This window comes from Dunckerocampus dactyliophorus, chromosome 2 (assembly GCF_027744805.1).
Source record: "Dunckerocampus dactyliophorus isolate RoL2022-P2 chromosome 2, RoL_Ddac_1.1, whole genome shotgun sequence".
NCBI classification, from domain to species: domain Eukaryota; kingdom Metazoa; phylum Chordata; class Actinopteri; order Syngnathiformes; family Syngnathidae; genus Dunckerocampus; species Dunckerocampus dactyliophorus.
Genome location: NC_072820.1, coordinates 14638419 through 14657907, shown reverse-complemented (window position 1 = coordinate 14657907; position 19489 = coordinate 14638419). Strand labels below are relative to the sequence as shown.

General features: G+C 40.7%; 1 protein-coding gene across 7 annotated transcripts in view; it reads left to right on the top strand.

The window, feature by feature from the left end:
- The window catches only part of LOC129176575 (laminin subunit alpha-3-like), an 84077-nt gene that overhangs the window by 40867 nt on the left and 23721 nt on the right, over positions 1–19489 (top strand). For 5 of the 7 annotated variants that reach the window (XM_054766760.1, XM_054766759.1, XM_054766758.1 and 2 more), the window contains 24 exons: positions 1185–1284; positions 3442–3494; positions 4349–4454; positions 4524–4623; positions 4716–4872; positions 6134–6272; positions 7645–7790; positions 7886–7989; positions 8079–8232; positions 8615–8778; positions 8852–8960; positions 9026–9123; positions 9458–9644; positions 9719–9845; positions 9993–10141; positions 10890–11005; positions 11210–11421; positions 11504–11708; positions 11844–11988; positions 13082–13222; positions 13330–13491; positions 15274–15375; positions 15457–15540; positions 15642–15872. In XM_054766760.1, coding sequence (XP_054622735.1) covers positions 1185–1284; positions 3442–3494; positions 4349–4454; positions 4524–4623; positions 4716–4872; positions 6134–6272; positions 7645–7790; positions 7886–7989; positions 8079–8232; positions 8615–8778; positions 8852–8960; positions 9026–9123; positions 9458–9644; positions 9719–9845; positions 9993–10141; positions 10890–11005; positions 11210–11421; positions 11504–11708; positions 11844–11988; positions 13082–13222; positions 13330–13491; positions 15274–15375; positions 15457–15540; positions 15642–15872 — 3291 coding nt within the window. Of the gene's footprint in view, positions 1–1184; positions 1285–3441; positions 3495–4348; positions 4455–4523; positions 4624–4715; positions 4873–5834; positions 5974–6133; positions 6273–7644; positions 7791–7885; positions 7990–8078; positions 8233–8614; positions 8779–8851; positions 8961–9025; positions 9124–9457; positions 9645–9718; positions 9846–9992; positions 10142–10889; positions 11006–11209; positions 11422–11503; positions 11709–11843; positions 11989–13081; positions 13223–13329; positions 13492–15273; positions 15376–15456; positions 15541–15641; positions 15873–19489 lie in introns of all 7 variants that reach the window. The other 2 variants (XM_054766756.1, XM_054766757.1) reach the window with 2 other exon arrangements.

The following is a 19489-nucleotide window of genomic DNA, read 5'->3' as shown; positions in this document are numbered from 1 at the left end:
AACCTGTGCTGCTGTGCGACAGAACCTCATGTACAGATGTATGTGTAGGCTAACATGCTCTGTAAATACCATCATATATACTCTGACCAACCTTGTACAAGGCTCGGTCAGGTTCTTTTCTAGTTTGCGGAAACACAAACGCCTTAAATTCTATAGCCTTAACGTCTATAACAAGGAATAGCCATCTTTTACTGTGTCTTGTTGGTGATGTCAGTCTGTTTTTAATGTTCTATGGACCGTGTATGTGTCTGAAATAAAATTGATGATGATGACGCGTCATTTTTAAATCTTTATTAACACAAATTAGGCTGTTTTTTAATCAAAATAGGCTATTATTACAAAAACAAAGAACGTCTTTGTAAAAATGTCTGCTCAGCAGTAGCCGTGGGCATCCTCTGTGTAGTCAGAATGGTACAATCTTGATCACATGACATTTTTATGATTTTACGGCAAGAGTGATGGTCGAATCAGACTCCTCCGAATCAAATCGTCGACTAGTCGACCATTATAAAACACCCCTAGTAAGCAGGGTTTACATCAGAACAATGTGTTTGGATGCTTAGCAAGTAAGGTATAGTGCTTTATGTAGGCATGGAACCATATTTGGCAGCGTAAAATGATGTCAACATGGCACAAATATAGCACTAAGGTATTAGAACCATGTGATGTATCCCAGCCAATCAGAAAAGAAACACAATGATGATAATAAATATACACTGTAAAGACAGAAAGGTACAGTACAGTTTTACCTTGATGTATCGTTATCATGGATAAATAAATAATTTGTCTTTTTATTATTATTTATTATTATTATTGTATTATTGTTAAACTGAAATGTGTTGTTCATCACATATCAATCATTTTTGCATAGCTTTACATTTAAAATACTGTACTGTATATAAATCCAGCTCTATGTTTCTTTGGTTGTGTCTTCGGAAATGTGGTTTTCCTCCTTGAAATGTGAAGAGCAATTAATATAAAGGAAAAGAGACTGGTATTCTAAAAAAAAAGGAAGAAAAATAACAAGAACATGAGGTAATGCTCGGAAGAAAGGCTGTAGTGTTTGGCAGCACCCTGCTTGATTTCAGCCACGAAAGTAAAATAAATATATTTCTTCAATACTTTGAGTCTCATGACACTTCCTTGCTACTGAACAACTACAATAACAACTACTGAACTTTCAGGGCTCCTGCCGCTGCCGTCCTAACTCAGAGGGAGCCTTGTGTGACAGGTGTAAACCTCTCTACTGGAACCTGGCAGCTGACAACACACACGGCTGTGAAGGTAACTTTTGACTTTATGTCCTGTCTGTTATATGTGTCTATTTATTTGGTATAATCTGTGTTGTTTATTGTGTTGTTGTGAATAAGGCTAAAACCTTCACTCTGCCTTCCAGAGGGGAGCTGGGGAGCAACACACTATGAAACTGGAGTTCTTTGTTGCGTATTCAGAAATTGATGACAATTCTGGAAAAACATGCTTTAAATTTGGGCCTACCATCATGCATGCTGTCACGTATTATGAGAGATCATTTGTGTCATCACTTGTTATAAAAAGTGGAATGTTTTTTTTGTTTTTAAATTGCTTAACTTCTTTTTATGCTTGCATGACAATTTAACATTTTGAATGAGGAGCATCTGTAATGTGACCGCATTAGGCATTCATCAATTACCATTTCATTTAACAATGGTTAGGTTATTTTTACACTTGTATGAGTGTATGAACGTTAAAATGCTACGTAAAACATTGCCTGTACAGTTGGAAAAGGATTTATGATCAACAGATTGTGTTTTGTCTAAAGTATATCATAATATCTGGGGATTTTTATGATTTGTTGTGATGTATTATCCAGCATGATAATGGTATTTTAAAGTCTCGTCCGAGTCAGTGTCAAAGTCAGTGTGGTGCTGTAAAATGTGATGTTTATTAACATCCATCTATCCATTTTCTTCCGCTTATCCGGGTCTGGGTCACGGGGGCAGCAGTCTCAGTAGGGAAGCCCAGACTTCCCGGTCCCCGGCCAGCTCTTCTGGTTCCATCGGCGTTCCCAGGCCAGCTGCGAGACATAATCCTTCCAACGTGTCCTGGGTCCCGGTCTGCCCCAGTATTAGCAGTATACTAAAAGTATATTAACAATGCAGTTATAAACACACATCCCTCTATTTTCTATACCACTTCTCCTCTTTAGGGTCGCGGGGGCATGCTGGAGCCTATCCCTGCCGACTTCGGGCGACAGGCGGGGTACACCGTACACCCCTCGCCAGCCAATCGCAGGGCACATATAGACAAACAACTATTCACACTCACATTCATACCTATGGACAATTTAGAGTCGACAATTAACCTAACAAGCATGCGGAGGAAACCGGAGTACCCAGAGAAAACCCATGCATGCACGTGGAGAACATGCAAACTCCACAAGGGAGAATCGAACCCAGGTCTTCCCTCCAGACTGTTACTGTGTTGGCCAACATGCTAACCACTAGACCACCGTGCAGCCACCTATAAACACACATCCATCCATTTTCTATACCGCTTCTTCCTCATTAGGGTCGCGGGGGTATGCTGGAGCCTATCCCAGCTGACTTCGGGCGACAGGCGGGGTACACCCTGGACTGGTCGCCAGCCAATCGCAGGGCACATATAGACAAACAACCATTCACACTCACATTCATACCTATGGACAATTTAGAGTCACCAATTAACCTCACCTGCATGTTTTTGGAATGTGGGAGGAAGCCGGAGTACCCGGAGAAAACCCACGCACACACGGGGAGAACATGCAAACTCCACACAGAAATGCCCAGGGGAGAATCGAACCCAGGTCTTCCCGATCTCTGTGTTGGCCAACGTGCTAACCACTAGACCACCGTGCGGCCCAATAAACACACATACTACTTCCAATTTTTGCCCCTTCTTACCACAGCAGAAAAAAAAACCCTGCTGCATGCTCATTTGCTTTCAAGAGCTGTAGCACACTGAGAAACAAACATTACCTGCACATAATGGTGTTTTGCATTTGCATGAGCAACAGAAGGACTCCGTTTCACTTCCTGAAGCAAATCTTTGGGTTTAAATGACCCGAGAAAGCAATGAGACATATGCATTCTGATTCATTTTCTTTGTCCCCTGGGGTTTTGCTCAGATACCTTTCTCCTGTGACAGAGCTGCTCTCTTGCAAGAATGTGACCTCTACAATACTGTAAGAGAAAAATATTAATAACCCAAGTATGCCTCAGGTTGCTCGTTGCCAGACATTTATGGGGATATTTTTATTTCACTTTGTTGGCCTTTAAAACTATTGGAGAACTTCTTGACTTTTCCTCTTCACCCATGAAAGTGACCATATCCTGTAATCAGAGTATATTCAGCACACACATTTACATACACCAGCATATCTCATAACCTACCTGCTATGTCTTTTTCTGTCTTTCATTCCAGTGTGCAGGTGCGATATCAAAGGGACACTGAGTGGTGTTGGGGAGTGTGAACAGGTACTATTCTTGATATACAGTCGTCCATCGTTTTTAGCGGTTAATTGGTTCCAGACCCGAACGTGATAACTGAATTTCCATGATATAGGATTCAATATTCAAATAAACTGAATATTTTCGTTGGTAGAGCATAGAAAACCTAATTATGACTTATATATCTATCGTGTCGGACATAGTCATGCCTGACTTCATGAAGTGTTAAGGTAATGTAAAGCGGAAGTCATATCCCGGCATACGTGCTGGCTTTGTGCAAAAATGGGGAAAATCGCGAGAGACCCCGGATTTTCAAACCTGCAGACGCAAAACCCGGAGGAAGAAAATTGGAATGCAAATTATTTTCTGCGTGCATGCAGGAAAACCTTGCACACAGCCAGATTGCAAAGGCAAGGAAGAGGAGGAGTGCGTATGTCGCAAGTTTAAAAGTATATTGTGTACATTGCCCGGCCACGGCAGCTGCTTCTCCCGCGGCGAGCAACTCCTAGAGCTGTACACTGTGGTTCTCCTGACCTCCGTGGACGCACGGAGGCTGCTCACATAGTGTATCCGACATTAATGCGCCTTGCCTGGCAGAGCAGTTTGCTGCTTACCACTATTACAACATTGCTTTTGTTGCTGCTGTGTTGTGCAAAATACATTTGAATAAGTGAATATGTGGTCAAAAAGTATGTTTTCTCCTTCCACTTCCTCATTCACTTCAAATTATTACTAGAGTTAAAAATGTAATTGTTATATATCAGTTCAAATTTCAGGAATATACCACCCCCTCTCCATTTTTCTGGCTGCTTCTTTTTACAGTTTAGGCAAAGAAACCCCTTGGCTATTTGTGTATTTACCGTATTTGCTATATATTGCAGGTTGGTGGCCAGTGCCACTGTAAGCCTCATGTAGGTGGGCATGCGTGCGCCTCCTGCAACAATGGCTACTTCTTGCTGCATAAAAAGAACTATTTTGGCTGTCAAGGTGAGTCTGAGGTAACATACTGACTGTTCTTGATTAAAAGTCATTCTAATATCATCTCCTCCCTCATAGGTTGTGAGTGTGATATAGGTGGCGTCATCAACACGGCCTGTGACGAGACATCAGGCCAATGTAGTTGTCGCAGTAATATAGTTGGCATGAGATGCACAGAGTAGGACTTTTTTTTTAACCCAGTCTTTTTTTTTACCCAAGGTCTTAAAAGTTAGGCTTATTGCAATTTGTTTTTATCTTGTTCCCTTTCAGGCCAGCACTAGGCTATTATTTCCCCACCCTTCACCAGTTCAAGTTTGAGGTGGAGGATGGGACCACACCAAATTCTAGACCTGTGCGCTTTGGTTACGACCCCCAAGAGTTCCCAGAGTTCAGCTGGAGGGGTTATGCTGTACTGTCGCCTGCGCAGGTGAGCGAGCAATATCAAATATTATTACAGTATTTGTGTTAAAGACTCTTTGTCCCTGATTACATGAGTCAACACTTTATGGCTCCCGGTTGCACTTCTTTATTTGAATTGAATTGAACCAATAAACACAGAGAAAAGCAACAAATTGATAATGCCAAACCCACAGGCAAAAAACAGGGACCTTTTCATATACAGGTATGTATGTGTCTTATTTTGTAATCATATTTAATATTGTAATATATATAAGTCTGCAATACACATACATTTTATTCTGTTTTTTCTCCCGTGTATTGTGCTTTTATATCAGTGAAAGGATAATGGTAACGTGATACTAAAAGTATGGTGGGCTAAATATTATGATAATGTCCTTACTTTCTCAAATACCCTCTCTGCTCTAATAGACGTCAAACCTCAACTAAACACCTACTTTAGTAGTTCTGTAAATAAATCTCTATTAATTACTTACAACAAATTATTCTTTCACAATACATTTGAAATCTAATGAATATAATTTGAAGTATTATTAATAATCCAAATAATGCAAATTGTCGCTGTCCAATGGAAAGCATGTATTTTGTACATTCATTTGTGGAAAAAAAAAAAGGGGGAGGGGAATCACAAACTTTTCAGTTACATCCTTGATTTTTATCAGAAAAATATAAAATATTATCAGAGATTTTACTAAAATGAATTTGTACAACTAGAAGTCTTAGCTCTAATGCAACACTTAGTACTCAATTGAGCACATACAGTAAATGCTCTCAACAACACCAACACCATTTGAGGAAATATGTAATGTTTGTGATTGCCACCCATGTCCAAGTGAGGCTTTCTATCTGCCACTTTTTCCTTAACCTTTCCATCTTTCCTTTTCAGTCCAATAATAAACCACCAGCAATCTTTTCCACCTTGTTTATTCCGGTTTCTGTGGGTAACAGAGCCTAACACTGGTTTCTTTTCAGCCAGAGGTGATCCTCACTCTTTCTCTTGGCTTTCCTGGAACTTTCCATATTGTATTGCGCTACGCCACCCTACGACATAAGGGTGGACGAGCGCAAGTGAGAGCAAAGGTCACGGTGGCAGATGAAGCCGCCTTTGACTGTAAGTGGAGGGCTTCACTTGATTGCGTTCTCCTCCCCCTGCCTTGCCATGTGATTAAACCTCTTGCGCGTAGCCCCTCATGTAACACCACTGTTAACACTCCTCCAAACTCCCTCACTCTGTAAGTCAGCTGTTTGTCACTGTCATCCCCTCCCCGCAGAGTGAAGTCAGAGTAACAGTGCATGTTGACCCAAAAGATGCCAGGCACAACTTATTCCGTGTGGTGCTGCGTTTCACTAACCCAGGTCGCAACAGCGTGACTGGTAGCATCAAGACGGCTAATAACAGAGGCAGTGCAGGTGAGTCAGCCTCTGGGAGTGTACTACTAAAGCAGTGTTTCCTAACCTTTTTTGTCTTGTGTACCCCCTGAGCCTTTTTGTCATGCCATTAGTACCCCATGACTAATACATGTTGATAATTCTCCAAAAGTAAAATGTAATACAAATGTGATCATTTTGGTGCAGCTGTGCCACAGGTTATTCTCTCCCTGGGGAAACTAGCTGTATGGCACATGCTCCATTTTATTTTGTGGCTTAATATGAAATGACTGAGAATATTTACTTATCATCTAGAACAGGGGTCACCAACGTGGTGCCCGCGGGCACCAGGTAGCCCCCCACGACCACATGAGGTGCCTGCAAGCCTGCTTTTCATTCAGGTTTTCCATTAATAATGAACGAACAGTAGAAAGAAATGCATTCTGAAATACAAAATGTGAGTTGTGGACACCAGCATTTTGTTAATGTTCTGGTAAAACAAGCATATTCGCTTTGTTTGGGTTTAAAATAAGCTCTGAAAATAAATGTTACAAAAATGAGTAGCTCGTGGCCATTTTCATTTTGTAAAAGTAGCTCTCACAAGGAAAAACATTGGTGACCCCTAATGTAGAAAATGTAATGTTTGCACATACCCCCTGCAATTTTCTCGTGTACCATTAGGGGTACGCTTACCCCTGGTTGGGAATCACTGCACTAAAAGACCCGTATTATATTATTTTTCAACAATTTCAAGTCTCAAAGGTCCCACAGTATTGTATTGGGTGTTTGTTAGGCAAAATGTAGCCTCGATGCTGGAATTTAGACAGATTAAAAGTGATTTTAGTAAGCCCCGCTGGGAACATTTTGTGTGTCTGTAACTTTAATGCTATTGGTTGTGTGGCTCCAAGAGGCGCCAGTGTGCACTTTATCCACTTTTTAAATATGCTGTGTAACTTTGCAATTGTCCAAAGTAATAGATGCCATATGTTATATACAACAACATAACATTAAGAAATAAGACAGATCAAACTCACACGTCTGTAGCTGACTGACTGAGTTGGCAGAGCTCCAGGTTTGATTTTAAGATGTGTAGCGAAGCCTGCTTTTCATGTGCGTTGTGAAGTGATGAGTGCGGTGGGCTCATCTATCTAGGGTCAGAGGCGGTATCGTGTCCATGACGAAGGAGGTTTTTCCTTCATGATGTCAACTTCAAAAGCCACCTCAAAAATGGCTAAAAAAACAGACTCTAGGGACAAATGTTAGTGTTATAACATTATCAGAAAGTCAGTTTTCCAGAATATGGGACCTTTTAAATCATCTCAAAAAAACACCCGTCATCTAAACTATCTATTCATTGCCTGAACAGACTTCACAGTCACAAGAGGGGGTCATGAATGTCACAAATTTGCTCCAGCAGGGTCAGAACAGAGCAAGGATGTAGTTTTCCCTGAGAGTCTTCAGCCATCCTTCCTGACTGTGCCTGGTAATGGCTTCACTGAGCCTTTTTCCTTGGCACCTGGGAAGTGGATCATTCACATAAGAGCGCAAGGGGTTCTGTTGGTGAGTTGCATAAAGAGCTGTGGGAATTTTTGTATATTGCAATACTTTTGTCCATGTAGTGTAGTTGCTATATTGACTAAATGTTTCTCCCTCAGGACTATTTGGTACTGCTTCCCCAGGATTACTATGAAGCGCCTCTGCTTCAAGAAAACGTCACAGAACCCTGCACATATGCACCCACAGCACCGAGGAACAAGAAGTGATTAAATGTTTTAACTTCTGATTTGGATGCTTTTTACTGCAGATTTCTTTGTTGTTTGTTGTTGAGCTGCCTGTCGTGTCTCTTAGCTGTCTGTTGTACAAGCATGTGGCCATGGATGCATTCAGCTCTGCCTCAGCCTCGCAGGGAAGCCTCAGCAGGAGAGGCCATGTGAGGAGGCAGGCTCAAGTGCGGCGTCCCACCTCAGATCACCCTGAGATGACCTCTCTGCATGGGAGACAGGTGAAGTAAAAAACAAAAAAATATTATGTCATCCTTACATTTGGATTTGTGTAATTGTGTTGACTTATGTTTTGTTTTAATGGCAGGCTATTTCCATCTCCTACGTCATTCTTGTCAGAGTGCACGCTACTGATTGCAGAAATTGCCTTCAATGTAGTCAGACAAACAAACACAAATATGCCACTTTACAATTGTTTTTGTTTAACTTAAACTTTGTTGGAGGTGTACACTTTGTATGGTTTATGCTAGTTTTATCTATGATCAGTTTTGGAGGCAATGGTAAGCAATGGATTAACACCCAGTCAGTGTCTTAGTTGCTGTCCAGCTACACCTTTAAGGTGCAAAATAATAGCAAATGTGCTCTGTATTGTGTGTGCTGCAGTCTCAGCTGCAGCTCAGTCTACGTGTGCCTCACCCTGGACCTCATGCTCTTGTCCTGGAGTACGCCAGTGAGGTCGACAGTCTCCAGAACGTCAACCTTCTCATAAATGTCCAGCAGGGTGGACAGATTCGAGCCAGAGCCAACGTCTACAGCTGTGTCTACAGGTAAGTATTGCAAAAATGTCTTTCTTCATCAAGACCCCAAAAAGTACCAAAGCGGTTACTGTCTCCTCTGCAGCTTTTTGTGTCGGAGCGTGGCGGTGGACAGCAGGAATCAGGTGGCCATGTTCCATCTCTCTCACAGAACAGAACTTTTTCTGCAGACGTCCACTGCCTCCTTTCTGCTGGTGAGACATGTTTAATCTCAGTTTAAACGCCATTGCTAAGTCGACACTACTGTGTTCGTCCGCAGCACAAAGTGTACGCCGTTCCTGCAAAGGAGTTCTCAATGGAGTACTTAGAGGCCAAGGTGCTGTGCATCTCCACTCACGGCCGCTTCACTGAAGACAGGTAATCACATTGAATGCATCTTAACACATGGTTTTAACTGTGCAGACTTTCCCTGTCAAACTGATGATGATGAGATGATGCAGGGAACATCTGTTTTCCAGGTGTGGTAGTATCCAGTTTGAAAAATCCAGCTTTCCCTGAGGCTAAACTTAAACAAACTTTACTCCCATTACGTTCACTGCCATCTATTACAGTGATGCTGTCAATATGCAGTCCTGTCATTTACTGTACCAGTAAAGAGAAAGGTTCACAATAGGCTATAGTAAATTTTTTACAGTATTTTCTTATGAATAAGTTACTTCATTTAGATATATGCATTCTTTCATGTTTCCAGTCAGCATTGTGTTCTGAGGCATTTCAACACTCCTTGGCCAGGCTGGGTTTTGCACGCGGCCCGCGATGGGAAAGTAACCACAGCTCGCCAAATAGGGGAGAACACGGACTGGCGATATAGACGACAGTCAGACTTGTTTTATGGTTTTCACCCTCACAGTGACAATATCCTGCTCAAGTACCCTCAGGTATCGATTGATCAATCGGCACCTTGATTTTAATGAAAGTTGTGTCACCGTAACCACTTTTTATGTCCCTGCAGACAGAGGTAAGTTTCACTCCTAAGGTGCCCCTTCCTGGCAGATATGTGCTTCTTGTGCATTATCACCAGCTGGAGCATGTCTCTTACCCGGTGGAGGTCCAAGTGGATGCTGGGTATAGCTGGAAGGGTAAGTGGAGAATGAATTTGTTGCAATTGGCTTGAATAATGATTATTTAAGAAACAAAGATAGCAAGAGGGCTGCATCTGCATGCCCATATATGGCTTTATATTAAAACATTGTTGATTGTTGCCATCTCCTTGGCATTTTTTGCAGGTTCCATAAATGCGTCGTTCTGCCCCTCAGTGTCAGGCTGCAGAGAGGTGCTTGTCGCTGATGGACGCACCGTCCTTGACTTTAGCCAGCAGCCATTGCAGCAGCCAAGCATCTCTGTAGTCATTCCTCCTCGCAAGACCCTCATTCTGGTCAGTGATTTATGCGGCTAAAAAGATTGTTGGGAGTCTGTTTATATGGAAATAATGGTGGGGCACCTACCCAGTACTATAATATTTGCATTATATTCCTAATTAATTAATTAAAATAAATAATTATATAATAATGATCTAATATATAATACAGTATATAATAAATTAATGTAATAATAATATAATATAATATACAATACTGTAAGTTATAACAATTGTATACAATAACAATTGTAAGAACTATATCACGGTTTTTCAAAAAAATAACACAGGTCTACAAAATTTGATGAAGTTGCAGAAGCAAGAATGAAAACCATGCTTTTTATCAAATTTGAGGGCACTGATTTAAAAAAATGACATTAGCTTTGTCGTAACGGGTCACATTTTTCCTACTTTGCGTAAATTCACTTATGCGGTCGGGTCTGGAACCAGTCAACCACAATAAACGAGGGATGACTGTATATATATATATATATATATTTACATATATATTTACATATATATTTGTATACATCCGAATTAAGAGTTACAAAGTGAGTGATAAGAATATGCACTTCATGTTTTTCTTTACCTTCCTGTTTATTTAGACACACACACACACACACAATGAATGACAGACAACCTCGGGGCTAACAGTGGAAATTACTTAAAAAGAGCACTATATACTACAGTGTATGCATAGTCAGTGTATAGAGTATTACATATATATGCTTTATTCTGTTTTACTGTCTTTTCCTGTTGTGTATAGGATCATATCTTTCTGGTTCCTGAGAGTCATTACACACCTGACCTTGTAAAAGAGAACCCACTGGATAAATCTGCACTTTTCATCCAGCAGTGCAGAGGAGAAGGCTTCTATATAGAGTAGGTGTTTAGTCAGATCCACTCAATGCACTTCTGCGCTGAACTGCTTTGTGTTTTGAGAGTTTTTTATTTGTCAGGGCATTAACCTACTTCTTGGTTTAGGCAATCAATAAACTTCAACAAACCTACAGGAAAGCAGATGTTTATATATGTAGTGCCCTCTGGTGGTAATATAAAATATTTTTTATTATTTCTTCTCCTCAGTCCAAGAACATCTTCACAGTTCTGCAGAGACTCTGCACGCTCCTTGGTGGCACTTTACAATGATGGAGCTCTGCCTTGCAATTGCGACCGCTCAGGTTCTACAGGAAGTGCCTGCAATCCAGCTGGAGGGCAGTGTCCATGCAGGCCGCACGTCATTGGACAAAGGTGTACCAAGTGTGCTACGGGATACTACGGCTTCCCCTACTGCAGACGTGAGTGAATGTTGCACCAAGTTAGCAGATGCGCAGTTATAATATACGATTTTTTATTAAACTATTTTTTGTTCCTCTGCAGCGTGCGAGTGTGGCCGCAGGTTGTGCGACGAAGTGACAGGTCGCTGCGTGTGCCCGCCTCAGACAGTCAGACCGACCTGTGAAGTGTGTCAGAATCAGACTTTTAGTTATCATCCTCTTCTGGGCTGCGAGGGCTGCGACTGCTCCCAGAATGGCATCCAAGCTGGTGCAGGGCCCAACTGCGACCGTGTCAGTGGGCAGTGCAGGTGAACAGATAGTGAACCCCATTGTATTATTTGCATTATTCATTATTATGTATGGGAATTGTCGATAGTGGCTTACTTAATCGATTTGTGGTATTGTTATGATACTCAATATGTTGTGTGTCTATTTGTGTGTAGCTGCAGGCCCAGGATTGGTGGACGGCAGTGTAATCGATGTGCTGCGGGTTATCACCACTTTCCTGAGTGTGTGCCTTGTGACTGCGAGCAAGGCGGTGTCACACCTGATGTGTGTCACCCCGACACAGGAAAGTGTCTCTGTAAGGTACATGCTCAGGTCATTAAAAATTTGGTGACCATTTTTTTTATATTGCCAAAGTGTGATATGTGCTGGTTTGACAAGGTCATGGTCTCTATGCCATTGTCTTCAAACTTGGACATACAGTCATGTGAATAAAGTAGAAGAACCAGTTGTGTTCCAATTTTTTGGAAATTACATTTGTGGGGCTCACTGTTGGTTGTGATCAAAATGCTTTGGAAGACATACTAGCATACATGTAATACAAATATATTCAAAGTTGTATAATCATTAGACAAATGGTCAGTAACTCATGGCCCGTACGTGCCTCTGCAAAGACTTTTTACTTGTTGGCGGCGGTTTCCCATAATTGTATGTACCGGATGTGTTGGTCATTTTGCGAAAATGCCCTTAAGTTGTAGTGGGTGTACTGTATAGCTCATTGAGCTGTGTGCGAAATTTAAAATCGATTCTATTTGTATGGTTTAATTACTGCGCCACCATTTGGTGTATTTGTCAGAAAAACAATAACAGTAGGGTGCATGTTTTGACATATTTACATACTCTTGTGTGCAGTGTTTTAGAAGTAGAATACTTTTTTTTCGTTGTATACACATTCAAAAAGAATGAACAGATTTCAAGATTCAAGAGTTTTTATTGTCATATGCATAGTAAAACAGGCAGTTATACTATGCAATGAAATTCTTATTCTGTTCATTCTCCCAAGAAAAGAAAGAAAACACAAGAAAAAGAATAAGAACATAAGAAATATATGACGCATTGCTTCAGTTCTCAAGTGTCATCATGGAATGAGTCAGTGACCTTTTGAAAGAAGAGTTTTCTAAGTTTTTAATGGCTGCCACAGGGGCGCTGTAGTTACATCGTTCAGTTGATCGTGATATGCATCTTTAATTGCATTGTTGTTGACCGTGCTGCAGGTGGTGGCCCACACTGAACACTTATAAGACAAGAAATAAAAATCATAAAAGCTATGTAGCTGCTCACCACATGGAGTATGAAGTATCAGTATATACAGTAGTGTGTAAATAACATTTATACATAGGTTATATTACTATTACGCTTTGGCCTTCTCTCTATCACTTTCTCCATGTATGTGTAGAAAAACGTCGTCGGCATCAGGTGTGACACATGTCAGGAAGGCTCTTTCTACTTCGACCCATCCAACCCTAACGGGTGTACCACCTGCTTCTGCTTTGGTGCCACTGACCAGTGTCAAAGCTCCAGCAAACGCAGAGGAAAGGTGGGTGTCATGTCTGTAGATGTTTCTGTATGTCATTCTTGACGTTTGGTGATTGTGCAGTTAATCTAGTGGAGCACTTTTTTTCTTTGAATATTCCCTGTTCTTAGTTTGTCGACATGCGTGGTTGGAAGTTGGACAGTCCCGACCACAGAGAGGTTCAGTCTGTGTTGAACACGGCCAGTAACATGGTGGTAGCAGATGTCCAGGAGCTTCCTTCTTCAGTTCAAGCGTTACACTGGGTGGCGCCACCCTCATACCGAGGAGACAGGGTGAGCCCATGCTGGTACTTAAGGGTACTAGAATCAAGTCGACACACTGATATTTAATTGGCCCTTTTGCTGCAGCTTCTTTTCCATATGAAGCATTTGTATCCATCCAAATCTATTAAAATTTTTTAGTTTTGTTGGTGATTCGACAATCAGCTGAAAGTGTAAAATCTGTACAACATCCTAAATATTTTTAAGCACTTTCTATTTTGATGTCCTTTTTTTTTCCAAGATTCACTAAGTAAGCTGATAAGCTGTTTTGGCCCATTCAATATTTTCATGTTCACTGTGTTTTTAATTTTATTCAACTAAATGTAATCCTTTTTTTGGTTTTACTTTTTAAATATTATATTTTTATGACCAAATTTATTCTAGCTTTTAATAATGTGTTGTACATTTCCCAGTTAAATTTTAGTTGTGTTACAAACTGTAATTTATTTGCTTGGTGCAGGCCAAAAAAATCAATCATGTGTTACATTTCAAATATGCATACATATTATACATACATTTTATATGTTCCACGAGTAGCTTTTCAGTACATAAGTTAGCTATTACAAAGGAACCTTGGTTAACAGCGTTAATTCATTCCAGAAGGTCTGACTCTAACTGAAACGGATGCTAAGTGAATCAGTTTTTCCCATAAGAAATCATGTAAATCTAATTAATCCGTTCCAGAAAGCCAAAAATGTTAACACAAAACATGTTTTTATAGTTTTGCAATTATAGATTTACATGCAGAAAACAATTTGAAATGCAAATGAATGCATATAAATGATGACTGAAATGGATAAATTAACATTTAAGGTTACTTTTACCTTCACTGAAGATGTGATTCTTGACGTGTCTGTTCCCAAACACACAATGTGGCAGTGAGATCAACACCTTCCTCTTCAACACCACCCTCCTCTATTACCGTGAGTTATTTTTTAAATTCAGTAGTCTTTCTCACCTCAGTAACCCTAAATGGAGCCAAAGAAAGTTGCAAGTGCCAGTATTTTAATAAAGAAGTTGAGAAACACTATTGAATTCAATAAATAACTCATGACAAAACAGGAAGGTGGTGTTGAAAAGGTGGCTCGCTGCCACATAGTATCTTTGAAAGAGTCAACGTCTTCAGTGAAGGTAAAAGTAACCTTAAATGTCCATTTATCCCTTTCATTCGTCATTTATATGCATTTAGAATTGTTTTATTCATGTAAAATTATAATTGTAAAACTATAAAAACGTGTTTTGTGTTAACATTTTTGAGAGCCAACAATCATAGACTGGCGACATAGCTGACGTCCGGTTGTGGTTGCCATTTTGTTAGCAAGCTAAGGATGCTAACAAGGACATCTGTGATAGAAATACATTAAGAACACAGTTGGACTCACACAGTGTATTAATAACATGATAAGGCCTGTGACATATTGCACCCTAACCGGAAAAAATGTGGTGTAAATTTTTGGTGCGAACACGCTACCCGGGGCAGACCCTAACCGAGGTTCCACTATACAATTAAACATACTGTGTTTATCCCTGCGGTAATTATCCAATGGGATGGTTTTACCTTTTATGTTTAATCTCAGACGGTGGTGGTGACATTTTGGCCAGACAGTGATTTTACTGCTTGATTTGATATATTTATACATTTTTCAGCACGCCGCAAAACCTGTTAATACAACTTGTAGCTGCTCCTTCTTGTTTAATTACTCGCCTGCATTTCAAGCTGGTATGCTGTCAGACATGATAGCTAAAACAAGAAGGGCACCAATACAAAAAACATGTTTTTATTTTTACTCCCAGGTTTCATCTTATGGTGGATTCCTCACTTACCAGGCAAAATCGTTTGGCATTCCCAGTGAGGGAATGACCCTGATGGACAGAACACCTGATGTCCTGCTGACTGTATGTGTTTATAACATCTACACTTTTCACTGTTGTTTTTGTGATACAATTACATATATAGCCATATGTCGCCTCCTTCAGGGTAAGGACATGACCCTGATCCATTTAGCTCCTCAAGTCCAGCTGCCAGACAGATTGTATCAGGGCAGAGTCCAGCTTGTGGAGGTAAACCTGTAGCCAAGTGTCCCAATACTTGAATACCTGAATTCACACTATACTATACATCTACTATTTATTCACCCTCCTGCAATGGCCTGTTGTTGCAGGAAAACTGGCGTCATGCTGGTACTAACAGGCCCGTGTCCAGAGAGCAGCTCATGATGGTCCTGGCTGGTCTGGTCCATGTCAGGATCCGAGCCTTGTACTTCAGTCAGAGCCAGCGACTCAGTCTAGGCGACGTGGGCATGGAGGAGGTTGCCAACACAGGGACCGGGGGTCCTGGAAACACTGTAGAGGTTTGTTCCTGCCCCCCTCAGTTCACCGGAGACTCCTGTGAGGTGAGTGACTAGAAGCGGTTGTTTATTCAGTGAAGAGGAACAGTACCAAACTGTTAGGGCACGTACATTTGTTATTCACTTACAACCATTACGGATTTCTCTCTGCAGTGGCAGGTTAGTGTTCCAGAGTAAAGCTCTGGGTATTATAAAACTTCGAACTATGCGTTCGTATAACCTCTGCTGTATATTATTCTTCTCTTCAAATTCTTCTTCTTCTCTAAATGTCACTTTTTTTGCAATAAGTGTGGAAAACAAGCAGGAAAAGGCACAACACATGTAGTGTTATTCCGTTGACAATCGCTGAACAGAGGTCTCATAAGATGGGCTGACACTGTTTGAAGTGTGCAACTTAAGAGGCATACTGTAGTTTTCCAGAAAACCTCAAAGGCATACCATAATGTACATCCTCAATGTTTGTGGTTCTCCTGTGAAATTCATTAACACAAACCACCTTTCTTCCAAAACGTCCTTCAGTGCAACCAAGTGAGAGAGAACCTTGTAGCCGTTGAGTGAAATAGCGCGGTGTCATCTTCGGGGAGCGGAACCTCCCCTTCGTTCTTTCAGTTTGTCCCGACACGCCTGAACTCAACATCGTACCCTTTTCCCTCCACGGGCTAAATTCATCAGCTGAGGAGACTTGGGTGGAATGTGTGTGCTCCTGGAAAACAACCAGTCGGGGAGTTGTGCGGCCAGCATTGTGTAGCCCCGGGCTAGGACTTGCACAATCACGCAGACATAATATTTGTGATAATAAAGCTGGGATTACTGTCACGGTTACAGCTCATAAAGACCAAGCTGTGAGGATTCATGGTCCAGCTGCTAAGGAAAAGGCAGTGTATTTGCTTCTAAAATCAATTTTTATACACACATTCCATCAGCTTGTGTTTGTTTTCAGTTATCATGTATGAGCCATCCTTTTATTTGGAAAACTTAAAGGAAGTTGAATCTACAGGTGGGGTCTTGCATGGGGAAACGCCACCTTACCTCAGTGTTACTCATAAAGTCTGATTGTGTATGCCCTCAATCACTTACAGTACAAGTGTGTGTCTGTGGCAGTGAGTGTCTGAAAGTCCACCAGACACACCCAATTGAGTGTTTGCACAGTGTGATTCAGGTGTGACTGTGTGTCTCACACTCCTAGCTGTCCTGATCATAATTGCAAACCACACACACGTACCTACAATTTTCGAAATATAGTTGTCCCTCGCCACTTCGCGGTTCAAATGTTGTGGCTTCACTCTATCACGGTTTTTCAAAAATATATTAATAAATCATGCTGTTTTGTGGTTGAATACGGCCTACTATTAGTAAAAAAAAATATGCGTATTGAAGCAAATGTACATATTATTTTGCCTAAATTGAGCATTTTCACTCATAGAAATGGGTAGGTGGACAAAAAAGTGGTTAAAGTGGAATCTCAGTTAGTGTTTAATGTTTTTCGGTTAACAGAGAAAATTTACGTCAAACTTTTACGTAGGTTTGTGTAAATGTTCTGATTAGCATACAATATGGTGTGTGTCTTGTCGTGTTATTAATACACTGCATGAGTCCAACTGTTTTCTTAATATATTTTAATGTAGTTTCATCACAAACGTCCTTAATAGCAAAGCTTGCTAACAAAATGGCAACTGGAACCGGAAATCAGCTTCTTTGCCCCGTCTATGGTGAACATTTAAAGTTACTTGTAACTTAATTGAAGGCATGAAAGACATGGTGTGGCAGCGCGACACCACACGGACACCATCTTCCTGTTTTGTCATGAGTTATTTCTTGAATTCAGTAGTGTTTCTCACCTTCTTTATCAAAATGTTGGCACTTGGAACTTTCTTTGGCTCCATTTTGGGTCACAGTATTGAGGTTAGAAAAACGATTGAATTCAATCAATAACTCATGGCGAAACAGGAAGGTTGTGTCCGGTTGGTGTCTCGCTGCCACATCGTGTCTTTGGGAACAGTGACATCAAGAATCACGTCTTCAATGAGGGAAAAGTAAACTTAAATGTTGATTTATCCCCATCATTCATCAATTATATGTATTTACAGTGTTCCCTTGCTCCATCACGGCTCACCTTTCGTGGACTCGCTCTTTCGCAGATTTTTTTAGTGCAATTTTAGTGGGGGTTTTTTTTACACTATATGAACTCTGTTACAGGTTGAGCCTGGCCCTTTAAGAAGAATTGCATTGTGGGAAGTTGAGTGTTGTAGTTCTGTGCTTTAGCACGAGGGGGCGGTGTCGCTATTCGCTCTCCTCTGTCTGCACCGTCCATCGTCTTCTACGTCCTGATTGGCTGTAGACCATTGTCAATCAATCTCCTTTATGCCGTCTCCTGTTGTGGTCATGGCTAGCAAACTAGCTAGCTGTGTGAGCTGCTTGCTAACCGCCAATACTGTAAACAATAGAAGGAACGGAAGAAACTAACTACGACGACAGGAGCAATATGCTTTAACAAGGATAAAAAACGCTACAGCCAAGCAGCACCAGGACAAAGAGGCACGAAATACAGAGGAGTGAAATACATGTGAGTCACTTAATAATTTCTTGTGTCTGACACTGTTTAAACAAGAGAGAAATGTGAGAAAATGTTAATGCCTGTCTGACAAAAGTGTATAAAGTATATGCTGAGGGGTTTTACAGCCTTAAAACATACAGAATCATTGTAAAAAATATAGTTGGCTACTTCGCAGATTTCACTTATTGTGGGCTATTTTGGGAACCTATACCCCGCAATAAATGAGGGAACAATGTGTATGCATTGCAAATATTTTTCTGCATGTAAATCTATAATTGTAAAACTATAAAAACTTATTTTGTGTTAACATTTTTGGCTTTCAGGAATGGATTAATTGGATTTACATGATTTCTTATGAGAAAAATGTATTTGGTTAGCATCTGTTTCAGAGCATTAATGACGCTAAACAAGGTTCCACTGTACATATACAGTAATAGGGCATTCAGAAGATGCATTCAAAGACACTGTGAAATTTGCACATTTCCTGATCAAATACAGGGAAGAAATTTAAGATGAGGCTTTTTGTTGACAGCACCAGCAGTTTAGCAGCAAATCAAATGCAAGAAATTTTTATGTTCTTCTGAATGAATGAATGAATTTGACTGCCCAGATGGAGAATGATATACCCAAACTTGCCAGGACGTGACAGGAGTATCATAGAGCTTTTCCTGGAGAAGGATAGTGTGCAAATAATAGGTTTTAATAATAAAAGTTAAAATAAATGATAAAATAAATAAGAAATAAAAATAATGAAAGGTACGCAAATGTTTTTCAGTTAATAAAAAACAAATAATAAATGGGCATAAGAAGTATTTGTATTATTTCTTTTCTTGTTATCCTCTCAATGAGAAATGCATCCATCCATTTTCTATGCCGCTTGTCCTCACTATAGGGTTGTGGGGGTATGCTGGAGCCTATCCCAGCTGACTTTGGATGAGAGGCAGGGTACACCCTGGACTGGTCGCCAGCCAATCGCAGGGCTCAATGAGAAACCTGTATTAATGTGAATAAAACTCCCAAGGAGTCAGTGCCTTGCAAGCCATGAACCTCACTGCACATCACTGTTTGGCTCATTAGCATGGAAGCGATGAGCACGAGTGACATGACT